General features: G+C 38.1%; 1 protein-coding gene across 2 annotated transcripts in view; it reads left to right on the forward strand.

The window, feature by feature from the left end:
* Nucleotides 1-208: 208 nt before the first annotated feature.
* Nucleotides 209-21,093, forward strand: part of spri (sprint) — an 81,778-nt gene continuing 60,893 nt past the window's right edge. Inside the window, exons 1-3 of one of the 2 annotated variants that reach the window (XM_068302801.1) lie at nucleotides 209-705; nucleotides 7,623-8,157; nucleotides 11,577-12,313. In XM_068302801.1, the coding sequence (XP_068158902.1) occupies nucleotides 8,128-8,157; nucleotides 11,577-12,313 (767 nt within the window). In that variant the 5' untranslated portion in view covers nucleotides 209-705; nucleotides 7,623-8,127. The remainder of the gene's footprint in view (nucleotides 706-7,622; nucleotides 8,158-11,576; nucleotides 12,314-21,093) is intronic. The other variant, XM_068302804.1, reaches the window with a different exon arrangement.

A 21,093-nucleotide genomic window follows, 5' to 3' on the forward strand; every position in this document is an offset into this window, starting at 1 on the left:
ATTGTATTATTATTATCGCACACTGTCCGCGTGTTGCTGCTGCTGCTGCTGTCGTCGTTGTTGTCGTTGTCGTCGTCGTATGCTGTCGCCGTCACAGTTGCCGGTGCTGTTGCTGGCATCATTATTTTGCCCGTTTCGGTTTCAGTTCGAGTTCGCACTTGGCCACAGCCACAGTCGTCGTCGGTAGGGAGTCGTCGGAGTCGACGCAGACAAGAAAGAAGGAAAGAAACCAAAAGCAACAACAACAAGAGAGAAACAACAAAATAACGAAATCTCCATCGTAGACTTACGTAGAGAACGCATGTCGAGAGTCATAAGAGTCTCGTTGTAGTCGTGGTCTAGTCTTTAGCTCGATCATTTGGAGGCAGAGATCCATCCTCACATTTTGTTTTTCTTCTTTTTTATTTTTGTTTTTAAATGTGTCGCGGGCAATTCAATTTTGCCTTTTGTGTGCCTTCTTCTTACAATATGGTTTCTGTTTCTTTTCTGTGTTATTAATTAATTAATTTTTTTTTTTGCTATGATTAGTTATTTATTGTTTTTAATTGTGTAACACAAGAAGAGAGAGAATATACACAACCAAACGAAATTCGCAACATTCGCAAAAAAAGAAAAGAAGAGTCAAGTGCTAAAAAGTGAAGTGAAGTGTAATGTGATCGTGGTGGATGGTTAACGCATTCATTGGGCCAGGCCAATTCCTTGAAGGTATTTTGCATATAACTCATACATAGCAACAGTTACATAGATACATACATACTTACATATAGGCATGTGTGTGTGTGTGTGTGTACATATGTTTATTCCTGGTTCGGGTCTGGGGATCGAGAGCAGGGCCCCCAGCAAGTTCAAGTTCAATGAGCGGCGAACTTTTTCCTACCGGCAAAACAAAAAGCAAAAAGACAACAACAAAAATTGACAACGTCAATGTCGCGCCCACTCTGCACTCTCCTGCTTCTTCTCTCTTACACACACACACACACACACACACACACACCCATGATCTTCCCTTCCCTGTCTGTCTCTTCTGCTCCTTATGATTTTGCGTGCATTGCACCTTGACGTTCTCATTCCTCGTTCGTGTACTCCTTTCTTGCCTCATCGTCGTTGTTGTTGTTGGTGTTTTTTTTCGCTTTCAATGCATTTTGACAGCGCATTGCTAATCGGCCAGGCATTTCACACACTCACTCACACACACACACACACTTACACGCAATTGCCTCTCTCTCACTCTCTGTTCCTGGCTCACATCTCCAGCAACACCTCCACATCCATTTCCATTTCTACCAACTCTCTTTCTCTCTCTTACATACACTTACTATCTCATTCTTTCACCTTTGTTTGTTTTTGTGCTTTTTTGCAACTCTTTCGCATTCTTTGAGCTTTTGTCATTTCCTTCGACCTCCCCCCCTTTTTACTCATTCTCATTTTTTTTTGATAATTTGTGCTTGTTGCGAATTGATATGATCGCTGATTAGCCCACCTCCCTCCACCAACATCTCTCTCACTCTCTCTTTTCCCCTTGCTCTTATCTGCCTTACGTTGTGCATTAGAATTGGAGTAACTGATAACTGAGCATACATATATGTACATATACATAGTTATGTATGTACATAAGTATGTATATTTTCATATCTATTACCTATGTTCACTTTCAATTTCTTTCCCATTGCGTGCAATTTGCAGTTGGTCATTACTTATTTGGCTTGAGATAACGTCTTATCACTTTTGGGTTTCGCTTGGTCAAATCCAGGTAGTATGTCCACTCACCCGAAAATGTGTACATAGATACATGTGGCATGTAGATTTGCTGATAACCGTTTTTACATAGATTGTTCAGGAAAGAGCATATTAATTGGACAATCTATAGATATCCAAGGGTTAAGTTAACATGGATACATACTGATTGAACGGTATGAAGATAGTGTGATTATTGGTTCTTGGAAGTTTTTTATTTTCATAGAACTCTCATATTTAGGTTACATTGTCGTTTTTAGCGATCCTTCGTGAACCCTTAAGAACTTTACTGATCTTTACCAAAATGTCGAACAACTGTTCTTTGAATTTGATCAATATTTTTCAATCTTTGTGGACCTAGACTTTGTCGGTTTAGACTGAAATACGACAAACTTTTTGGATCTCAACCAATCAATAACTATCAGTTCTTCATCAAATTAAAACACAATTCTATACCGATCTCTAACAATCTTCATTTAGTTTTACGAATATAGACCAGTCCTTAGCAATTTTTAGTGATCTTGAAGTTTTAAGCAAATCATGGGTTTTGTTTTCTTCTAAAATTAGTGTGATCATCTCTTCTTAATCATTAGTTTAGTTTTACAAGTGATTTATGTGGGTGATCTAGTTAATGTGTTATCAGATTTTAGATTTATATATATATATATGTATGTATAATTAAGACTCTGGTCTTATCTGCTTATTATTGTTTAGTCTTCTTAGTTTATCTTGGAATCTGCAACTCAAGGATTTGTCATTGAGTTAATAAATATTAATAAATTTAAGCGTCATCCATGTTTCTGCTCTTCTGGTTTTAAGTATGGGCTAAATGATCAATGATGAATGATCAATGGTTATTGGTTGTGTGTGTGTGTGTGTGTGATGTAAGCTGATCGTCTAAAAGATCGCCTAAATGAACACCCACATAGTCAAATGTCAACTGAGACACATTGATTTGCCAAATTTTTTCATTTTTTGGTCTTCGACAAAAAGGCAAAGCGTAAAATTGGAGTCAACTTTGACTAATCGCTAAACAGTTTCTTTTTTTGCTGCTGCTGCTGCTAATGGCGATCGGTGATCGGTGATCGGGGTTATTGTTATTGTTTGGTATTTTTAAGTGGGCGCAGTAAAGCAACAGCAACAAGAGAATTTATATACTTGTAGAATTAAGCGAAAATTGAGTCGAAAATATTTGGTATGTACCTAGTAGATGTGTATCCACATACATATGTACATATGTATGTAAACGTTTTGCGTTAACTGTGAGCCAACTGTTCCAATAGAAAGCCAACCAGCTCCAATTTAAGGCCAAGCTGCGGGAACCCAACGGGATGGGGGCGATCAAAGACGACCAGCGACGATCGTTGTTCGATCGTCATCGTCTATATATAGATTTTGTCCATATTTGCTGATAAATATTGGCAATGAGTGGCAATGCCAAAAACTGAAATACATACTTATTTCGAACCTGCCTCAATAAGCCAAGGAAACTGCACGTGTCGGTTGGTGAGTGAATGAGGCATGCCACATTTTTGCGACATTTTGTTGTTGTTGGATGCCTTAATCTATTTTGTCAATATTTCCTTGTCTAGCTTCGTCATAGTACAATGAGCTCCATCGTCTCCTGAACTTCTTCCATTGAGTCAGACAATGCCTGGCTATTCATAAGGTTGTCTCTCTTATGGTGCTCTGTTTCTTACTCGAATTTGTTGTCTTGTTCCTGCTACTCTAACTTTTGGCCTTCTCATTCTTTAGTACAGAACAAAGAGGAGGGTATTTAGCATTCGTTCTAATGTGCCTAAGCCAGTTGCCCATCTTGTGTGCCTTTCTGTTTGCCCACTAGGCGATATCTTCTTCGCGGTCGTCGTCGTCGTCTTCATTGGCATCCTCACTTTCATTCTCATCCTCGACGTGGTTGGATTTTGGTTTAATTTGGTTTAGTCCATGTCCATGCAAACTGTTGGCATTGTATTGTCTATCTCTTAGTTTGTTTTGCTTGTTTGTTTGTTTGTTTGTTCGCTGGTTTCTGTTTGTTTGTTTCTTGTGTCTCATTGCCAGTAGTTTTACAGTCTCTCTCTCCCTCTCTGCATTTTCTTTCTCCTGTCGCCATCCAGAAAGTAAAAGTCATTAGGCTTTAAGCTAAAGGTTCTCTACTCAGTTATGCCCTTGACTAGACATGAAACTTATCTATAGAATACCTTTTAGATATATATCAAAAGGTATATATGTATATATTCTGTCATGTTTACCATCTATCTTGTATTTGCATATTGATAATTTTCACTTTCATGGCTAAACAATAAAATTATTGTTCTCTGATTCAAGTTATATATTTAACCGGAAATTAAAAAAAGTCACGAACTTTTTGACTTTTTGCTGTTTAGAGAGATGATTGTAGCAGGTTTTATTTGATCCTCTTTAGTGATGAAAGAAAGGTCCCTTATTTCTTAGTACAACTTTTAGTCAACTCAATTATAGTTTGACCAAATTTTGGAATCAGTTCTTTGGTTTCGTGTTTCATAAACTTGTTCTTCGTTTGTTTCAAAATACATTTGTTCAGCCATTCGAAACTAACCTTGGACAACATGATTCGCATTGTTAGTTCGCCTCCGATACGCACTATAGATATATATCTACATATATGTATGTATATAATTTGTCTGTCAATTGATGTGATGGATGGCTGACAATTGGGTATATTGATTAACAGGGACACTTTGCAATTGTTGTTGTTGTCGCTATGACCCATATGCATTTCAATAAAAATTCTCGGCTCGTTCTTATCAAAAAGTCATTTCAATTGATTTATTTCGTATGAAATTTGAGTAGCCAATTGAGGGAATACAGCCTCGCCTTGCCTTGCCTTGCCTTGACGACACTTGACGTCAAATGGACAACATGGGCGTAGTTTCTTCACTGCGATGGAGACAATTCAAGGAATTGTCACCTAAGTCAGACTGGACTGACTGGAAATCAGAATGCAAAAATATGTATTCACCTTTTAGTCCCAATTGAGAGACTGACAATATTCTGAGCTGTGCGTGCTGCTAACGATCTTCGCTTATCAAGTAATTTAGCCATCAGCATAGCCATCAACCCGAAAGCCAACCCTGTCCAGTTTGAGTTGAGTTTATCAAAGCAAACAACACAAAGCAAAGAAGCAAAACAAAAGGCAAACCGAGCAAGAGCACTGAGAGCTGATAAGTAGCCACAAATTGTACAGATTGCGTTGTGGCCAAGCCGAAACCTAGTAAAATCCAAAATCTACGCATTTTCCCATATCTGCATATTACTCTCTTATGTGTGTGTGTGTGTGTATCTACTACTACTAATGCTTGTAGACAGCTGTGGGCAGCTGGTCAGGCTGGTTCACAAATATTATGTATCAACCGAAACGAAACAAAAGCCAAAATTCAATTCAATTTCACGCTGTGTGTGTCTCTCTATGTCTCTTTGTCTGTCTTTTCATTAACCTTATAGCATAAATTCCAAAAAAGAAACAAACAAATATGTGATAAACAATCATCATTGCCATCATCAGCATCAACATTAGGCATCATCAATAGTATCAAGATCGATCAGCTGTTTGTCGACCAAACCCAAAATACATAACCATACCCCAACCCCAACCCCAACTCCAACCCGAACCCAATCCAACCCGACCCTGTCTTTAATATTTCAAGCTTTAAATTGTTTCTGTCTGTGGTCTTGTTTCTTTGGTCTACTACAAAATCAAGGCAAAGCATATAAAAATATGTTTCTAAATCGTAATCACAAGTGAAATGGATAAATCTCTCTGTCTCTCCTTATGTCAGACTTCTCAACGAAATGGATGCATATCCTTCTAGAGTTTCCAGTCTTGAATATCTATCAATTGAGCTAATGATCGAGTAAAGTGATTGACTATTTGAAATGTTTAAGTTGAGTTTTGTTTAATTTTGTTGCTTTCTAAGGAAGTAAATGAACTATTAGACATAATAAACAAAATTTAAAGTCTTGATAGCTTATATCATCATATTCTGCAGAACTGTAATTGTTGATAATGAAATTCAAAGAATTCCCACGATCGATTATCGATTAGCAGTGACTGTTACAGTCAACTTAACTGGTTGGAATACAGAACAAACAACAACAACAAAAAGTTGTAGCTTTCGGCCACAAAAATGAGCTAACACTCTTAACAAGGGCAAAAAAAAACCGTCAACTGATTCATTTTGATACAACGAAAATGAGAATCTAGTTAAATAAACACACACATAAGTTAACGAAATAAAACATATAAAAACGAACAAAAAACAAAAAGCTCATTTCGTATGCATTTAAGCTTTAAGTAATGATCCCCAACGAATCACTCGACACCGACTCCTGTGTGTGTGTGTGTGCCAATACCATGTAGTCAATCAGTTGAAAGGGTATATTGGGTTAAGTATGGGATACTTTTTGGGATATTTACTTTATTATTGGTATCTTCTTACTACTCTACTCTCTTCTGACTCTCTTTCTAAAGATAATCAACTTGAGATATGCAAATCCTTAAGGCTTTTCTAAGGATTTAAGACCTGAAGACTTTAGGCTTATTGGTTTTTATGGAATCATTGCCAGAATGTGGAGTTAGAACATTAAAAACCCATTCCAGTTACAGGGTATACCGAAAAGTCAACTCTTTTTACTCTTAAAAAAGATTTTTCACGCATTTTGTTAACTTATTTTCTGGCTGTTGTCGATGGTCGTTGCCGTAATTCGAATGCATTTAAAATTAAGTTTTGTCGCTTATCTCGGACTTCACATTGGTTGAATTTGCAATTCAACTTCCGTCAAGCAGAGTCCGCCATTCCACGGAGTTGAGGAATTTTTTTTTTTATTTTCTTGAGCTCGACTTGAGTTAGTTAAAAATTTAAAGAGAAGACAAAAAAAAAATGGAGAAAAAACAGCAAACAGAAATGGTTATGTAAATGCAGAAAATGGCAAGAGAAAAAAAAAAATTAAATGAAATGAAAATGCAATTAATGAGCATAAAATGCGGAAAATTGTTGGAAACGAGTTTTTCAATTTACAATTTTTAATACGTTTTGTGGTTGTAGGGCAGGTGATGGTGGAACGGGGGCAGACTGTCAGACAGACAGACAGACAGACTCAGAGAGACACAGACATCGTCAAACACATCTCGCCAATGTTTGGACAGAGTAGCATAAGAAAAAAACAAAAAAAATTGTATCTGTAATATACATTCACTTTTATTTGCTTTTATTTTGTGGTCTGTATTTGACAGTCGTTGAGGTCGCCCCCCCCATAGCCGTTCCGTCTTGCCAACCATTCTCCCTTCAGTCGAAATGTTGGCTCTGTGATACTGTGTACATATATGCATATGTATTTAAGGTTGGATTATCTCGTATTTCTCATCCAACAGTATGAGAGATATGAGATCAATTTTTGTTTTTTTATTGTCGAATATTTGTCCATGTGCCAATCGCAAAGTTTATTTAAGGGGCCCTTCCCCACATTCTGCCTCAAGGTGCGAAGGTTGTTGCCACAAAAGATTCCTTGAATGCCATGAATTAGTTTCATTGAACAAAACAAACTCATCTCAAAACTATATATTTTAAGAGTAATGTCTTTAAGATAGAAGACAATCTTAAAAGCATAAATTAGTTGCACACTTTAAGCGGCAAAGGGCAGATTCCTGTTCATATTTACTTCATAAGAGTTCAATCCCTTTACATATTAAGTCTCAACTCAGTTAAAATTTAGTTAAGGTTCCATTCTTATACCCATCAATTTGTTGACATGTTGTGCATTATCCACATTTGTATTTGTTGTGCTACCCACCAAAAAAAAAAAAAAAAATTGAAATCCTAAGCCATAACTCTTTCACAATTCTCTGCCCACAGACAACAACATCGACAGCCACAGAGACAGCGCCAACGCCGACGACGCAGACAGCAGAGACAGCGACAAGGCTGCTGTCCCAGGTACTCGGATACCCGGGTGTATCTACCCCATACCCAAATCCCCAGACTGCCCACCTGTCGCATAAGCAAATTTTTGCTTCTTTTTTTTGCGCGAAACGTTAATTAAATGTCAACAGATTCGGATTCAGATTCGGACTCAAATTCGGATTCATATTGCGCGGGACGCGGAAAGCCACACGGAGCAGGTGGCTAAGGGGGAGCAAGGGGGGAAGGTGAATCCGAGACGACGAACAAGCCAAATGAGAATCGAAATTGAAGAATTGAAAGAATGAAATTGTGCAAAAATGTTTGCATGACTGTCAAATAAATTTCAAACACGCTGAGGACATTGAGAAGAATTCAAAACAAGAGGAAGACACAGACGAAGACGAAGAAGAAGAAAAGTAAATTCGAAATTAGCAACAACAACAACAACAGCTACAAAATGGTTAATGCAGTGATGGATGCCATAGCGGTAAGTCAAAAGGGTCAACAGGGGGGGAGTGTCTGTGTGTGTGCTGGTTCAAGTGAATTAGTTCCGTCTCCTTCTCCTTCTCGATGTCTCGAAAACAAGCCTGTTTAATTTAATTAACTTATATTATACACAAATATCATTTTTTATGATGATGCCTAAATTGAAATTGCAGTTGATTTCCTTTGGTTCCCCCCTCTCAACGCGTAACCCCGCGCCCCACTGACACTTCCCGCATTTGCTCTCATTCTCCTTCGCTCTCTCTCTCTCACACACTTGCACCCCCTTTATAAAACTGACTCCATCTGAGGGCCAATTGAAGTTTTTCTCAAACAAAAAAACTCTGTGATTGAGTTTCGTTTTATTATTTCGAATACCCTTAACATAAAATAGAGAATATTCACTTGGATCAAGAACATATTCAAACAACCTTTTGAATGTATCTTTACCTTTGTCAAGGATTAGATTGTATAATCATCATAAATCATCTTTAGAAGTATTTTAATTTTATTTTATATCAAGAAATCCTTTTTGTAAGCCAATGCCACTCTCATTTTCTATATTATAAGTATAGAATATAGTTGTAAACTATCAACCTAACTATATTTTACAAGCACTGGCAACTCAGGCCATACACAAGCCTGGGATTCGAAACCGGATCCTCGTTGTTTAGTTACCTAAATGACTGGGCTATTTAGACAAGTCATCTACCGAGGACTGCAGCAAAATGGGGGAAATTTCACCCCTCCCAATACCAAGATTTTACTCATAATATAGATCAAGTTTCGAAAACGTTTTTAGCCTCAAAGTGACTGAATGGTCGATCCGACACCCAAACTATAAGCTAGATCGGACATATGTACATATATAAGAATATACATATAAGATATTAAAACCTAGTCGGTGGCTCAATGGTGACCTACTAAAACTACAATTCTGTTGTGCTCAAGTTCAGGAACCCCCACGTAGGTGAAGTTTCCCCCCGATGAAGCAATACTGAAAGGAAACGATTTTGGATAACGAATAATCACATAAAAGATATAGACATTATAAACGCAGTGTCACTTATTCACTCGAATTGTGTAATTTCTAATATTCAGTCTTCATCATCTTTATTTTGTTAGTCTTTGTTGTTAGAACTTTGATCAAAGCCATAATTTAGATGGCGTTTAGTTGAAAAATTTAAACTACCTTTATTTTTATAAAATTAATAAACGATAATTATAGTTTTTGATTATTAAATGATATGTTGATTCTTTAGCAAACCGTTTAAAGGGGTTTTTTACCCAATTGGTTCTTGAATTAGAAGTCCTTACCCTTCAACTTTTTCCCAAAGCACACATGTATAGAGTAATGATAATTCGTTCAGTAGTTTTCAAGTTTACTTGCTTTTTGTTGTGTTTTTTGCTTGGTTTGCCCACATTTTTAATTTGAATTTGTTTGCTGTGGCAATTGCTCAATTGGCTGGCCTCCGTCTGTCGTTTCTCCCAATGTGAGTGTACATATATGTCCGACTACATGTATACATACATATGTTTACTGCAAATCTGTTTGTGTGTGTGTGTGTGTGTGTGTGTGTCTATGCTAATCTTGAAATTCTCAAGAATCTCCATGAGTGAAAGAAATATCAAAGATTACCTTAAGAGATATGAGAAGTTTAAAGTTCAACGTTCTTACTCTATTTCTAACTTGATATGGCTTTTTCTACAATCAATTAGTTTAAATCAAAATCAATTTTCTTATACTTGTATACGATTTCAATATGGTTTCGTTTCAAGGATCAAGACAGGTCCTTTAAAGGGTTCACCCCTTTAGCTTTAGAGCTTTTATAATCTCTCGAATTTTCTTCTATCAAGAAAAACCAAGCCAATTACTGTCTAGATCAAGCCACTATAGATTGATCCCAAGTATAGCCATTAAAATTAGATAAATTGTTAGCATATATAGAAATGTAAATGCAAATTAGTTATTTTTAAAAGTAATTAATTCCCTAAGTACCGTTTCCCCATACTTAATTCATTGGAATCTAGTTCATTTCGAACTCAATCACTTCTTTGCTTCATTCGAGCCCAAACTCGATCAGATTTTGAAATATTATTATTTCTATCTATCCAAATGAACCTTGTCTTTTCGTAGAAGTAATGTGAAATCATTTTGGTAACATTAGCAAAAGGTTTTGCAAAACAACTTTGATTTCCATGGAAAACAATTACTAAAGTTTCTCGTCTATGCCAATATGATGGCTTCTCAGAATCAAAAGTCAGTTGAATGGCGATGTCTTTTCTCTATTTATTGATTTGTATGTATTCTGTGGAATTTGTGTTCTAACTCTTTTGCATTACATTGAATGTTACAAGTTTTTCCACTCGATGAAAAAAAATAAAAGAAGTAATTTGCATACAAATCGCCACAGACTTGTGGCAAGCCGTCGTCCCTCTTGTCTTTGGCCACAATATTGTATATAATGTCAAAAGATATATTTATAAATACGAAAGAAAAAGAGGCAAAACAGAAAACAAAACAACAGAAGTGAAGCTTAAATTAGCACACCGCGTGGGAGCCGGTTTGCCGAAAATTCGCTGGTTGCACATACAATACACATAATACATATATATGAGAGGAAGGGGGTGCGACGTATGGGAGGGGAGAACGTTAGGGGAATGGGCTAGACATGGAGTCGTGGTAAAGAGCTGTTGGCTGGTTGGAACCCGTTATTATTGCATTAGCCAAGACAGTGGCGCATAATTAATCGAGATCGGCAGCCAAGGCCTCTTTGGTTTTGATGCTTGGTGGTAAGTAAGGCTGCAGCCTGCCACCGCCGGAAGTCAAGACCAGTTGGGCAAGTACCCTACCCTACCCCAAAACACCAAAACGAAAAAAAAAAAACACACACACACACAAACACGAGGCCGTCTCTTTTAGCCACCTTTTTTCTTAACTTTTTTCCTCTCTTACTTGGTGTAAACGGAAATTCCTCGCTTAGTGGCTCAAAGAGGCCTCAATCCAACTGCCAAACACTTGGGCATGATTCGACATATTATTATTGTAATGATTCCCATAGAGCTCTGTCAGAGCACTTGAAACATCCGTTCATTAACCCAGAATATTGACAGTTTTATTTGGCAGTTAATCAACTAATCATTCAATATCTTTCCAATGACTAATAATTCGAAATACAACTCAAAATTCTATACATAAAAGCTGATCATCTGATAGAAATGTACTTCAAATGGCGAAAAGAGAAGGATTGAGATTGATCTACAATTGATTGCATTGATTGATTGTTAATCGTAGAAGGAAAATGTTGGAATTTGTTTTCTATAAGTCAATCAAATGATTTGCTAAGATGGTTTTTGCCAAAATGCCCTTGTTATGAAGTCGTCTTATTGGTTTCTTCTTTTATATCTCATTTCTTACAACAGCTGCTCAGCTCGCTGGCTAGCGATCTTGATACTATGCTCAATGATCTACGGTCAGCGCCAAGTCATGCAACGACAGCAACAGCAACAACAACGACAATGGCAGCAGCGGCAACAACAGCAACAGCGGCAGCAGCAACATCAGCAATGCCAACGATAAACCATCATAATCAGCAACGACATCAACAACAACAACACCTACAACAGATGCAATCAAGGCAACTGCAATCACATCATTGGCAAAACCTTCATAGCCATAACAACAATAATAAAAACAACAACAACAACAACATCATCAACAATAAAAATAATAATCTATTGCCACGCGCCCAATACCTTTACAATGAGAACAACAAAGTGAAAGCTGCCGCAGCACAAATTCAAATTCAAAATCAAAATCAAACTCAAATGCTGCAGCAGCAACCACGTCGACGATTGCCACCAAAACCTTTGCCACGTCCACCTAGACGCAATCGTCATCATAATCATAATCAACAACAACAACCAGCAAGATCCAACACTCAGATGGAGGATGACAACGATACGGATGCCAGTGAACTGGCCAATATGACATCACCATTGAGCGCCAGTGCAACGGCCACAAGGATCATGGGTCTCTCGCCGGATGTGAAGAAGGTGCAAAAGCTGCCCCTTTGGTGTCGCCACAATGCTGCAGCTAGTTTTTCTGCAGCTCCTGCTAATCGTCTTCCAGTCATTGGACGAAGTCTACACTATCAAGGGTAAGTCAAGCATTGTTTTCATAGCTGCATAAGGAAGTGACCAATACAAGAACAAAACAATTGAGTCACACCGACTTTTTTATACCTTTTGTTGAGATCAAAAATGGAAACAAACCCTTTTATTTACTGTAAAGCAAATCAACTTGGAATTAATCTATAAGGACATTTTTATTTCAATTCAGGAAACTTAGATTTTGCGACATTTGAATATACCATTTCAAATTCCCTGAGTGCATGGTATAGAAACAAAAATAAATGCTGAAAAATGCAGTTGACCATGCACAAAGAAGGCAAGACCTTGACTTCAACCCAGGTTCCAGTGCCAACAGAATTGAGTCAGTCAGTGGAATATTTAGTTAACAATTTTCGAGCAGGGGGTGGGAACGTAGGGAGGAGGAGTCTCTTGGCAATGGTCTGTGCTTTGGAGTTTATGCTTCGCTGAGCGCTTCATGGGAATATGGATGGATGCATGCATCGTTGATATTTTGGCGGCAATTTCTTAATGGCTTTCCACTAGTTACCTGACAGAGGGAAACCAGTAATAACAAAAAGGCCAACAACAATGCGAATTCCTGGTATTTAAAAGTAAGAACAACAACGACAAAAAAAGAAGAACTATGTATGTATGTAGGTAATTGAAACAGAAAAGGGAAAACCAAGCAAGACCAAGACCAACTTTTGCCCAGTTGCCTTTTTGTCATCCTGTTTTTGACAGTAAGTTTTGAATTTGGTTTTCCACGGGCAGAAAGCCAAGCCAAGCAACCAAGAATCAAAATCAGAGCCAACTATATACATATATAGTCTGCGTCTACTACTCTTGAGAATAAACTAACATTTATGTACCTATATATATATATGTGAGTTTTTATTTGTGTAGATTTTTGTAATCCATATAAGCGCAATATGTTTAGCATATAAATTATGAGGCCAGTCAACGTCAAGAACAACTGGCTGGTTGGATGGCTCGTTGGTTTGGCCAACTCGACCCTCATCCTTGTCCTTCTGCCCACACTCATTGCCCTTGTAATCATGGTAGGCGTTCCCAAGTATTTCATTCAAGGGCCAAAAGAATACAAAGAAAAGGCAACTCGTATGTCTACTCTAGTCATAGTTTCTATACTCTAACTTTTACATATCAAAGTCAGAAGTTGTTAAAATACAGTCAAGATATAGTTAGGAATTGGATGCAAGAACTATGTATATATAATTCTTATCTGATAGATACAAGAAATCTTAGGTCAGAAGTAGAATCGAAGTAGATTTATGTTAGGGTCAAATCCAGGTTACAGTCAAGACTTAGTCCTTCATGTTTAAGTTAGTTATGTCTGATACCCGAATGGAGAAGTGTATTCAAATAGCAGAGGAAGAAAGATATGCCAAAGATATGTATGTATGTTTGGGGTTGAGAATTGGGAGTAGAGGGAGAGAGGCGTGGCAGAAATATGCTGAAAATGAAGTGTTATATTTTATGTGGCAAGCCGCAAAAAACAACGACAAAGACAAATACAACAACGATCCATAAACTTAAGTAAATATGAATACATATATACATACTTGGCCTTCTGGTATTCTATATATATATATGTATTTATGTGATACTTTTTGGCTGTTGACAGTCTTCATAGCCCCTCTGCCGCCCCATCCTTTCCATAAACCGCAATCGCCAAAACCTCTACCCCAAACATCCTGAATGGGGGGTAGCTGGTGCTACAAAGGGTTGTGACTTTTTGTGTGTGTTTAGCTATTTATTAAAGTTGTTTGCCAACAACAACAACAGCAACAGCAACCACATATCGAGTGGCGGGAGTGGAAGAACAAACAGGAGCTGGTAATGGCTTAAACTGGAGCAGGAGCTGAGAATCGAGTCGAGGCAACATGGCAACATGAGCTGCGTAACTAATTTGCTTAAAGTGCACGATGGCTCATCAGCAATAGCAAAAGCAACAGCAACAACAATGACAATCGAGATGATGACAATAATGTTGCACAGTGGGTAAAAATCAAAGAAAAACTATCATTTCGTAGCTTAAATAAAAGGGGAGTCAACAAATGGTCTTCATACCTAATACCTAATGTTAGCCTAAAAGATAAGTTAATTTTTGGGCGTTAAGTTAAAAATTATGGCCCACTGTGCCACACACACACATAGACACAGCACAGCCTTAAAAGACGAAGAAGAAGAAGAACTTTCTAGTCCCAAAGTGTTCTGTGGTCGCCACCGTTTCGCTACTCTATTTCATTTTCCATTTCCTTTTACATACTCACTCTCAGGACCTTTGAATTGATGACGTCCTTCTTTCTTGGCCTTACATTGGTATGTGTGCTCATCTTTTGTCCTTTATCATTATCGTCATCATTATGGCCTTTTGTTGTTTTTGCTTGGAAAGTTTTTTTGAGCAATTTTAGAGAATTTTTGATGTGTTGCGTATGAAATTTTCTCCATCTAGTCATTAAGTGCGACAGGTGTTTATTTATTAACACCCTCACCCGCCCACACACACACACAAACACACACATGGGAAATTCTAGTCCTCTGTAAATAGATTAACATAATTAATTTATGTATTCGTCTCCCTCATTATGCCCTTCTCTTACATTGTCTTTGTCATTGCCATTGTCATCTTCATAGCCTAATCTAAAACTTTTCCTTTTCTTGCCCCCAAACAAATTTTGAGCTTGTTTTTGCTTATGTTGTCAACTTAATTAGCAAGCCAAATTAATCAAAGTGTCTGCCCTGTTTCAATGTTTTGGTTTGGCTTGAAATTTATTAGGTTTAGAGGATTCTAATACCTGTAAAAATGGAAAATCAATTGCCTTCTTGGGAATATCAGATTCTATTTTGGACAATCTTTGAGATGAATGAATACCAAACTTCTTGGACAACTTCAGATACTCTTTTCTAAGGGTATAATAATATTATCTAAAGTATAACTTGGATATAGATTTGCAGGTGATTTGTTTTATTGTCATTAAAGTAATCATTCGATCGACCTTGATAAAGTTTGAATTGAAGAAACTACAAAAAAACGATGTAAATCAATAGTCTGTTTGTATAATCATTTCTATTATGGCAAATCGAACAATCAATCATATTTGATAACTAAAAATACTTTTTAGACATATTACGCTTGGCCAAAACAATAAATCAATGGGCCAATATGATGATTTCCACTTTTGCAGTGTGATTGCTTTTGTGATTGTATCAATCAAAAACATTTTGCCATACAAGTATTTGTCAGTTAGTCACTCAGTCAGTCAGTCATCCAGTTGAAACTGACAAGTCATACATACACATATACTACAAGTATGTATGTATAAGTAAATAAATAAGTATTTCAATGCCAAACACAGCAAAGATCTGAGTTGAGCTGAGCTTAGCCTAGACAGAGGCTTCAGTTGAGTTTCAATTGTTGTTCATCATCATAATAGAAAGCTCAAATTTCGCAATTATGCAATAAAAAACAAAAAAATATATATATGTTCATATATACAAATACATAAGCGGTAGAAGAGGAAGTGGAAATGGTAATGGTGTGAGACGCCCATTGTGTGGGAGGAGGCGGAGAAGCCCCAACTGTGGTCTCTCTCTCTCATTAGACCCGGCACACTCTCAGATGCACTCACTCACCCACTTGCTCACTTATTCATCGCACATTTGGCCAAGCTTCAGCCTCAGCCTCTAAATTTCCCCAGACAATAGACCAAAACAAAAAATGAAAGGAAGAAAGAAAGTGACCAAAAGACTATAAAAAACAAGAGCAAGAACAAACAACAAACCTGTAACAAAAAGTGTAAACATTAAGAGCCAACAAAAGTGCCAGGCCAAAAGAAATATGCAAATTGAAAGGACACAGCAGAAACACACACACACACACAGAGACAAAGAGAGGGAGAGGGGGACGAAGAAAACTTTTCACTGACGTAAATTGCATATTAAATTTTACATTTTTCATATTTATGCAGAACCCACTCCCTTCCATTGCCATCGCCATCGCCATTGCCGCCATCGCCACAGTCGTAAAGTGAAAGTGACTCCAGAGAGACAGAATAAGAGACCTAGGCATAGAGAGGTGAGGACGGGGATCGGTGTGGGGTCATTGGGCGTTGTGTGTTTTAGCCAAAGACGACAACAAAAACAACATTTCAATTTAGCAAAATATTCATTATGCTGCTCAAGTGCAGCAGCAGCGGGAGGGTAGGAGAGGGTCCTAGTGCTCCAAAAAATGGCGCTAAACGGAAGCGGAAACGTGCCAAGTAAACGAAGAAAAGGTGACCCCCCAACCCCTTGTCGCCACCCACTCATTTGGCCATTGTCAGGCCAACGTCTTCATTGTCATCGCCACCCACCCAGCTGCTCCTCCTTATGCATTGTGTCAACTTTTATAAAGTTATGAAAAGTCATTCAAGTCTTTGGGCGTCGTCGTCATCGTCGTCGGCATCGTCTTTGGTGACTTTTCGAGCACTTTGTGCTCATTTTCAACGTTTCGTTGGCCAAAAACAAGACGCAAGTCGAAAAGAAAGAAAGCATTCTGACTGCAGATGCGTCTGCACTCTCTCTCTCTCTCTCTCTCTTCCTGTCACTTTGAACATAAGTTAAGTACCAAAAGCTGACAATAAAGCCATCAGAAAACGTGCATTTGAGACAAGGATATTGTTGTCGCTCCACCTGATCCTTCACATTGCCTTTGCTGTTGTTGCTCATCTTAGAAAGTTTTTTTTTTCTCGTTACTAGAAAGTAAAAAAAATATATAAAGTAAATTCAACTAAACTCGAGCTTTAACTAAACATTAGTTTAATAACTTTTTAAGTGGCTCTTGCTTTCTATTGTTTAAACCAAACTGTAGTAATATAACTATGACGATCTCTACACAAATGCCATTAAGCTTAGGAAATGGATCCCCTTCTTAAGTACATACTTTCCTAAGTGACCATTAGACTGGGCCCCTAAACAGCTGCTACAGTTTTTGGCTTAAAGCCGTTTTGCCGTCATTAACTTCAGGCTGGCAGGTTGCGCTCAACCTTTAATGGCTCCAGAAGCTGGAGCTGGAGTTGAAGCTATAGAAGTGTCTGGTACGTCCCCAGCCATCCCCCACCTTTCCCTTGCCTGATGGCATCCCATTCGTTTATGTGTTTCATTCGTGCGTTCATGCGTGGTCTGGTCTGTGTGCAGTAAATAATTTTTCGCCAAAAGGTTGTTGAAACATTTAATAAAACCAATATAAATCATAACAAACACTTAGCATGACAACAACACCAACAACATCAGCCGCAGTTGGAGCACTGCTTGCCTTCTCCCTCTCTCTCTCTCTGACTCTGTGAAGAGTGCAGGACTTGCCCCCGGAACAGAGGCAACAAAGTGGAACTAAAATTCCAAAGCGTTGCCCATTTTGGTGGCCGCAGAAACTTCTATACAGCCGCAGCCGCAGCCGTGCACAAAAATGTCGAGCAGGCAGGGCATAGGCCCAGACCGGGCCTCTCTCTCAATTTCCCCATACGTGTGTGTGTGTGTGTGTGTGCGTTTGTTTTGGGGGAAAAAGAGGCGGCAACTGTGGGTTGATCTCTCCGCATTGCAACGCGTGAACGCACCTTACCGAGAGTGTCTGCGTGCCTGTCTGCCTATGAATGTATATATGTTTCTCTGTGTGTGTGTGTGTGTAAGTAAACGTGTGTGTATGGCACAGTGGTGTGAAACATGTAGAAAATTATATGCAAAACTATCTTTGCCATTGCCTTCTTATCTTCCCTTTTTCACAAACTGGAAACAAAAACCATTTAGTTATAGAAACAACAGACTTTGTCCAAGAACAAGGATATACCTTTAAATTTAGAAATACTATGGAAATGGAATCGAAATTCGCATTCGGTGGGACTTATAATTTGGTCTCACTGTGCTTATGCATGATGCTTTGTCGCCTTTTACATAGTTCCATGTCCATGTCGTTGTCGTCATCATCAGCATCATCATTATGGTCGTCGTGGCCGTTGCCGTTGTCGTCATTGGACGTTTGGTCGTTTAGTTGCTACTTCCCCATGGCAACATCTAGCATCAGGCAAAGCATTGCCAGCTACAGCGAACAGCAGCGACAAAAATGCGCAAAAATTAATTGCTGCGCATAAATCAAAAGACTTTGCTCTCGTTCTCCTTCCAGTTTAACGCCATCCACATTTTTACTTTTTCCAACGCCACCTTCTCCCCTTCTCCAACTATGTATATAATCTCACTCTCTATTTTCTTTTTGCCTTTTTTTGTCCTTTCTTTCTTTCTTTCTTCAGTTGATACTATTTCTGATATGGGCACTTTTCTTGGTTCTCTCGGTTTTTATATCACATGTGCAGCAATTTTGAAAGCCTTCATTCCTATCATATCATCAAGGCCATCATATGTATATCTCTCTTTATATATGCAACACCATCGATAAAAGTGAAGATGATTAAACTGAAATTGTAGCAAAAGACAACAGAAACAGCTGCTATTCACTCTAAAATATGCTCTCTCTCTCGATACCTCTCTCTTTCTCTCTTTGAGTCGTTGATTGCCGGAAGTTTTACCATAAAAACTAAAGTCATTGCAACGACCATGACTGCAACACAAATACACATCATACAACACACAGCAAATGATATTTACGCATTTTCGCCCACTCGCCCCCCCCACAGCCCCTCACCATCTTTTCCACACAACAACATCAACAATTTTGCCCGGCAGCAACATCATTATTAACAGCAATCGTTGAAGTTGCCCTGATGAATGGCTTTTTTATGGCTGTCAAGTCGGGCAATCATAAAACAATTGACTTGAGTTAGTTGAACAGAATATACTGAACTGAAATATGTGCAAAACAATTCAATTTCTATCCTTCAAAGAGACTTCTTTAGACTTTAGTAAGAATTATTATGGCAGAGGTCTCATATATATTCGACATGGCTAACAGGATTAGCGACTTGATCATCTGTTTGGCATGAGAACCCTGAAAACTTATCGATATTTGGGTTTTTTGGATTGTTATATCCGGCACTAGTTTAAGAGTTAACTTATTTGCTTTCTCAATCAGTTGAAAGTTTTTGTTTACAACCAATAACAAAATAATAATCATAATTTGAAATGTTTTTCAAATACCTTTTACAATAGGGAAAATAATAATAATTGTTTTTAAGCAAACCTTTCTCCTGTCTTGTGAGAGAATAATAATCTGTAAAGTGTTGATGCCATCGTAAAGTCAAATTTGTTATGCAGTACATAATTTTCAACACGTCGGGCACAGACTGGCCAAGGCCGCTGCTACTAAACAAATGTCTCTAACACACACAGACAGACTAGCTAAAGGCTTTGTGAGAGAATATCACACATACGTCATGGGTGCCCGATCATAAAAAGTAGTGAGGCATAAAAAAGACGTCAGCTAGTCGGAGCCAAAAGCTCTGAGTGTTGTTTTTTCTCTCGTAAATAATACAATGGCAATTTATCAGCAAGACAATTTGCGAATTGCAGCCAACCCAAGTCGAGCCCAAGCCCAACCAAAGTCATAGAGTCAATAGTTGGAGCCAAAGCAACAGCTATTGCCTTCTATTCAAATGCAATTTGGCAATAGTTGTAAACTTGTAGGTATGTACATACATACATATATTCTCTGGCTTTTCATTTTATTTTGTGGTCTAAAAGAAAAAACTGGTCTGGGTAAGTCTGGGTCGGTGACTCGGTGTTTGTAGTAGTTGGTTTTTGGAGTCTGGGTTGCCCCAGCCCACGAGTTGTCTGTTTGTTTAGCCCCGTTAAGCCTCACACTAATTACACTTGCGCTTTTTACAAATCCACACACACACACACACAAACACTCAGACATAGAGACCAAGCATTTTTCCTAGTCTGGTGGACAAAATTGTAAAAGAAGCAAAAACAAAAAAGAGTTGACCACAAAACTCCAACATATTTTCATTTTCATGGTCAAAGTGTCAGTCAGTTAGTTTGTCGTTCAGTCTGTCTGTCTGCCTATTCCACCATGGAGTGACTAGATATGAAATCAGCCAGGACTAACCAAAAAGGGGCAAGTACAACGATGGCGACAAATATGCAAATGGCGTACATTTTGCCTTTGCACGGACTTTGGTCCTTTTCGCATGCTTTTTTTTCATTTTCACAAATCTTGATTTAATTTCCGGCTATTAAGCTTGAATCGCCCAGACTCAAAAGTGCCCCAAAAACTAAGTATAAATAGTTGTCGGCTTTGTGGGTTTTTCGGTTTTGGCTTTAAGTTTTGACTCCTTCTTCTCCTCTTTAGTTAGTTGTCGGCTCATTAGGACTGCATGTGTTGGCAAAAAGTTTCACAATTAATATGAATTGTTCTCATTTTCAGGACCTGGTTGACAAAATTCTCTCCTGGGTGCAAGGTTTTCTATTAGTTCAGAGATAAAATAGTTGAAAAATTATCCAAATTTATGGAGTTGAAAGAGTTTTCGCAGTTTCTACTCCCTCTCTCCCTTCATTTGCTCTTCATTCGATTTGAAGATTTAATCAAAACAAGCAAAAAAAAAAAAAAGGATACTTCTCTTAAAGGTCTCTGGTGTTGCCTACAGCTCATCCAAGTGATATAAGTCCCACACTTTATGACTCCCCAGCGTGTGTGTGTGTGAGAGAGAGAGTAGTCCAGCAGATAGGAAGAAATAGAAGGAGTTTTCCCACAAACCTTTACTTAACGCACTCTATTATTTATTTATAAAGAAAACACAACTTGCGCCTTTCTTTGCTGCTTGACCACCTTCACCTTTTGTGACAAATGAATTTGGGT

This window comes from Drosophila tropicalis, unplaced genomic scaffold, assembly GCF_018151085.1.
Source record: "Drosophila tropicalis isolate 14030-0801.00 unplaced genomic scaffold, ASM1815108v1 contig_158, whole genome shotgun sequence".
NCBI classification, from domain to species: Eukaryota; Metazoa; Arthropoda; class Insecta; order Diptera; family Drosophilidae; genus Drosophila; species Drosophila tropicalis.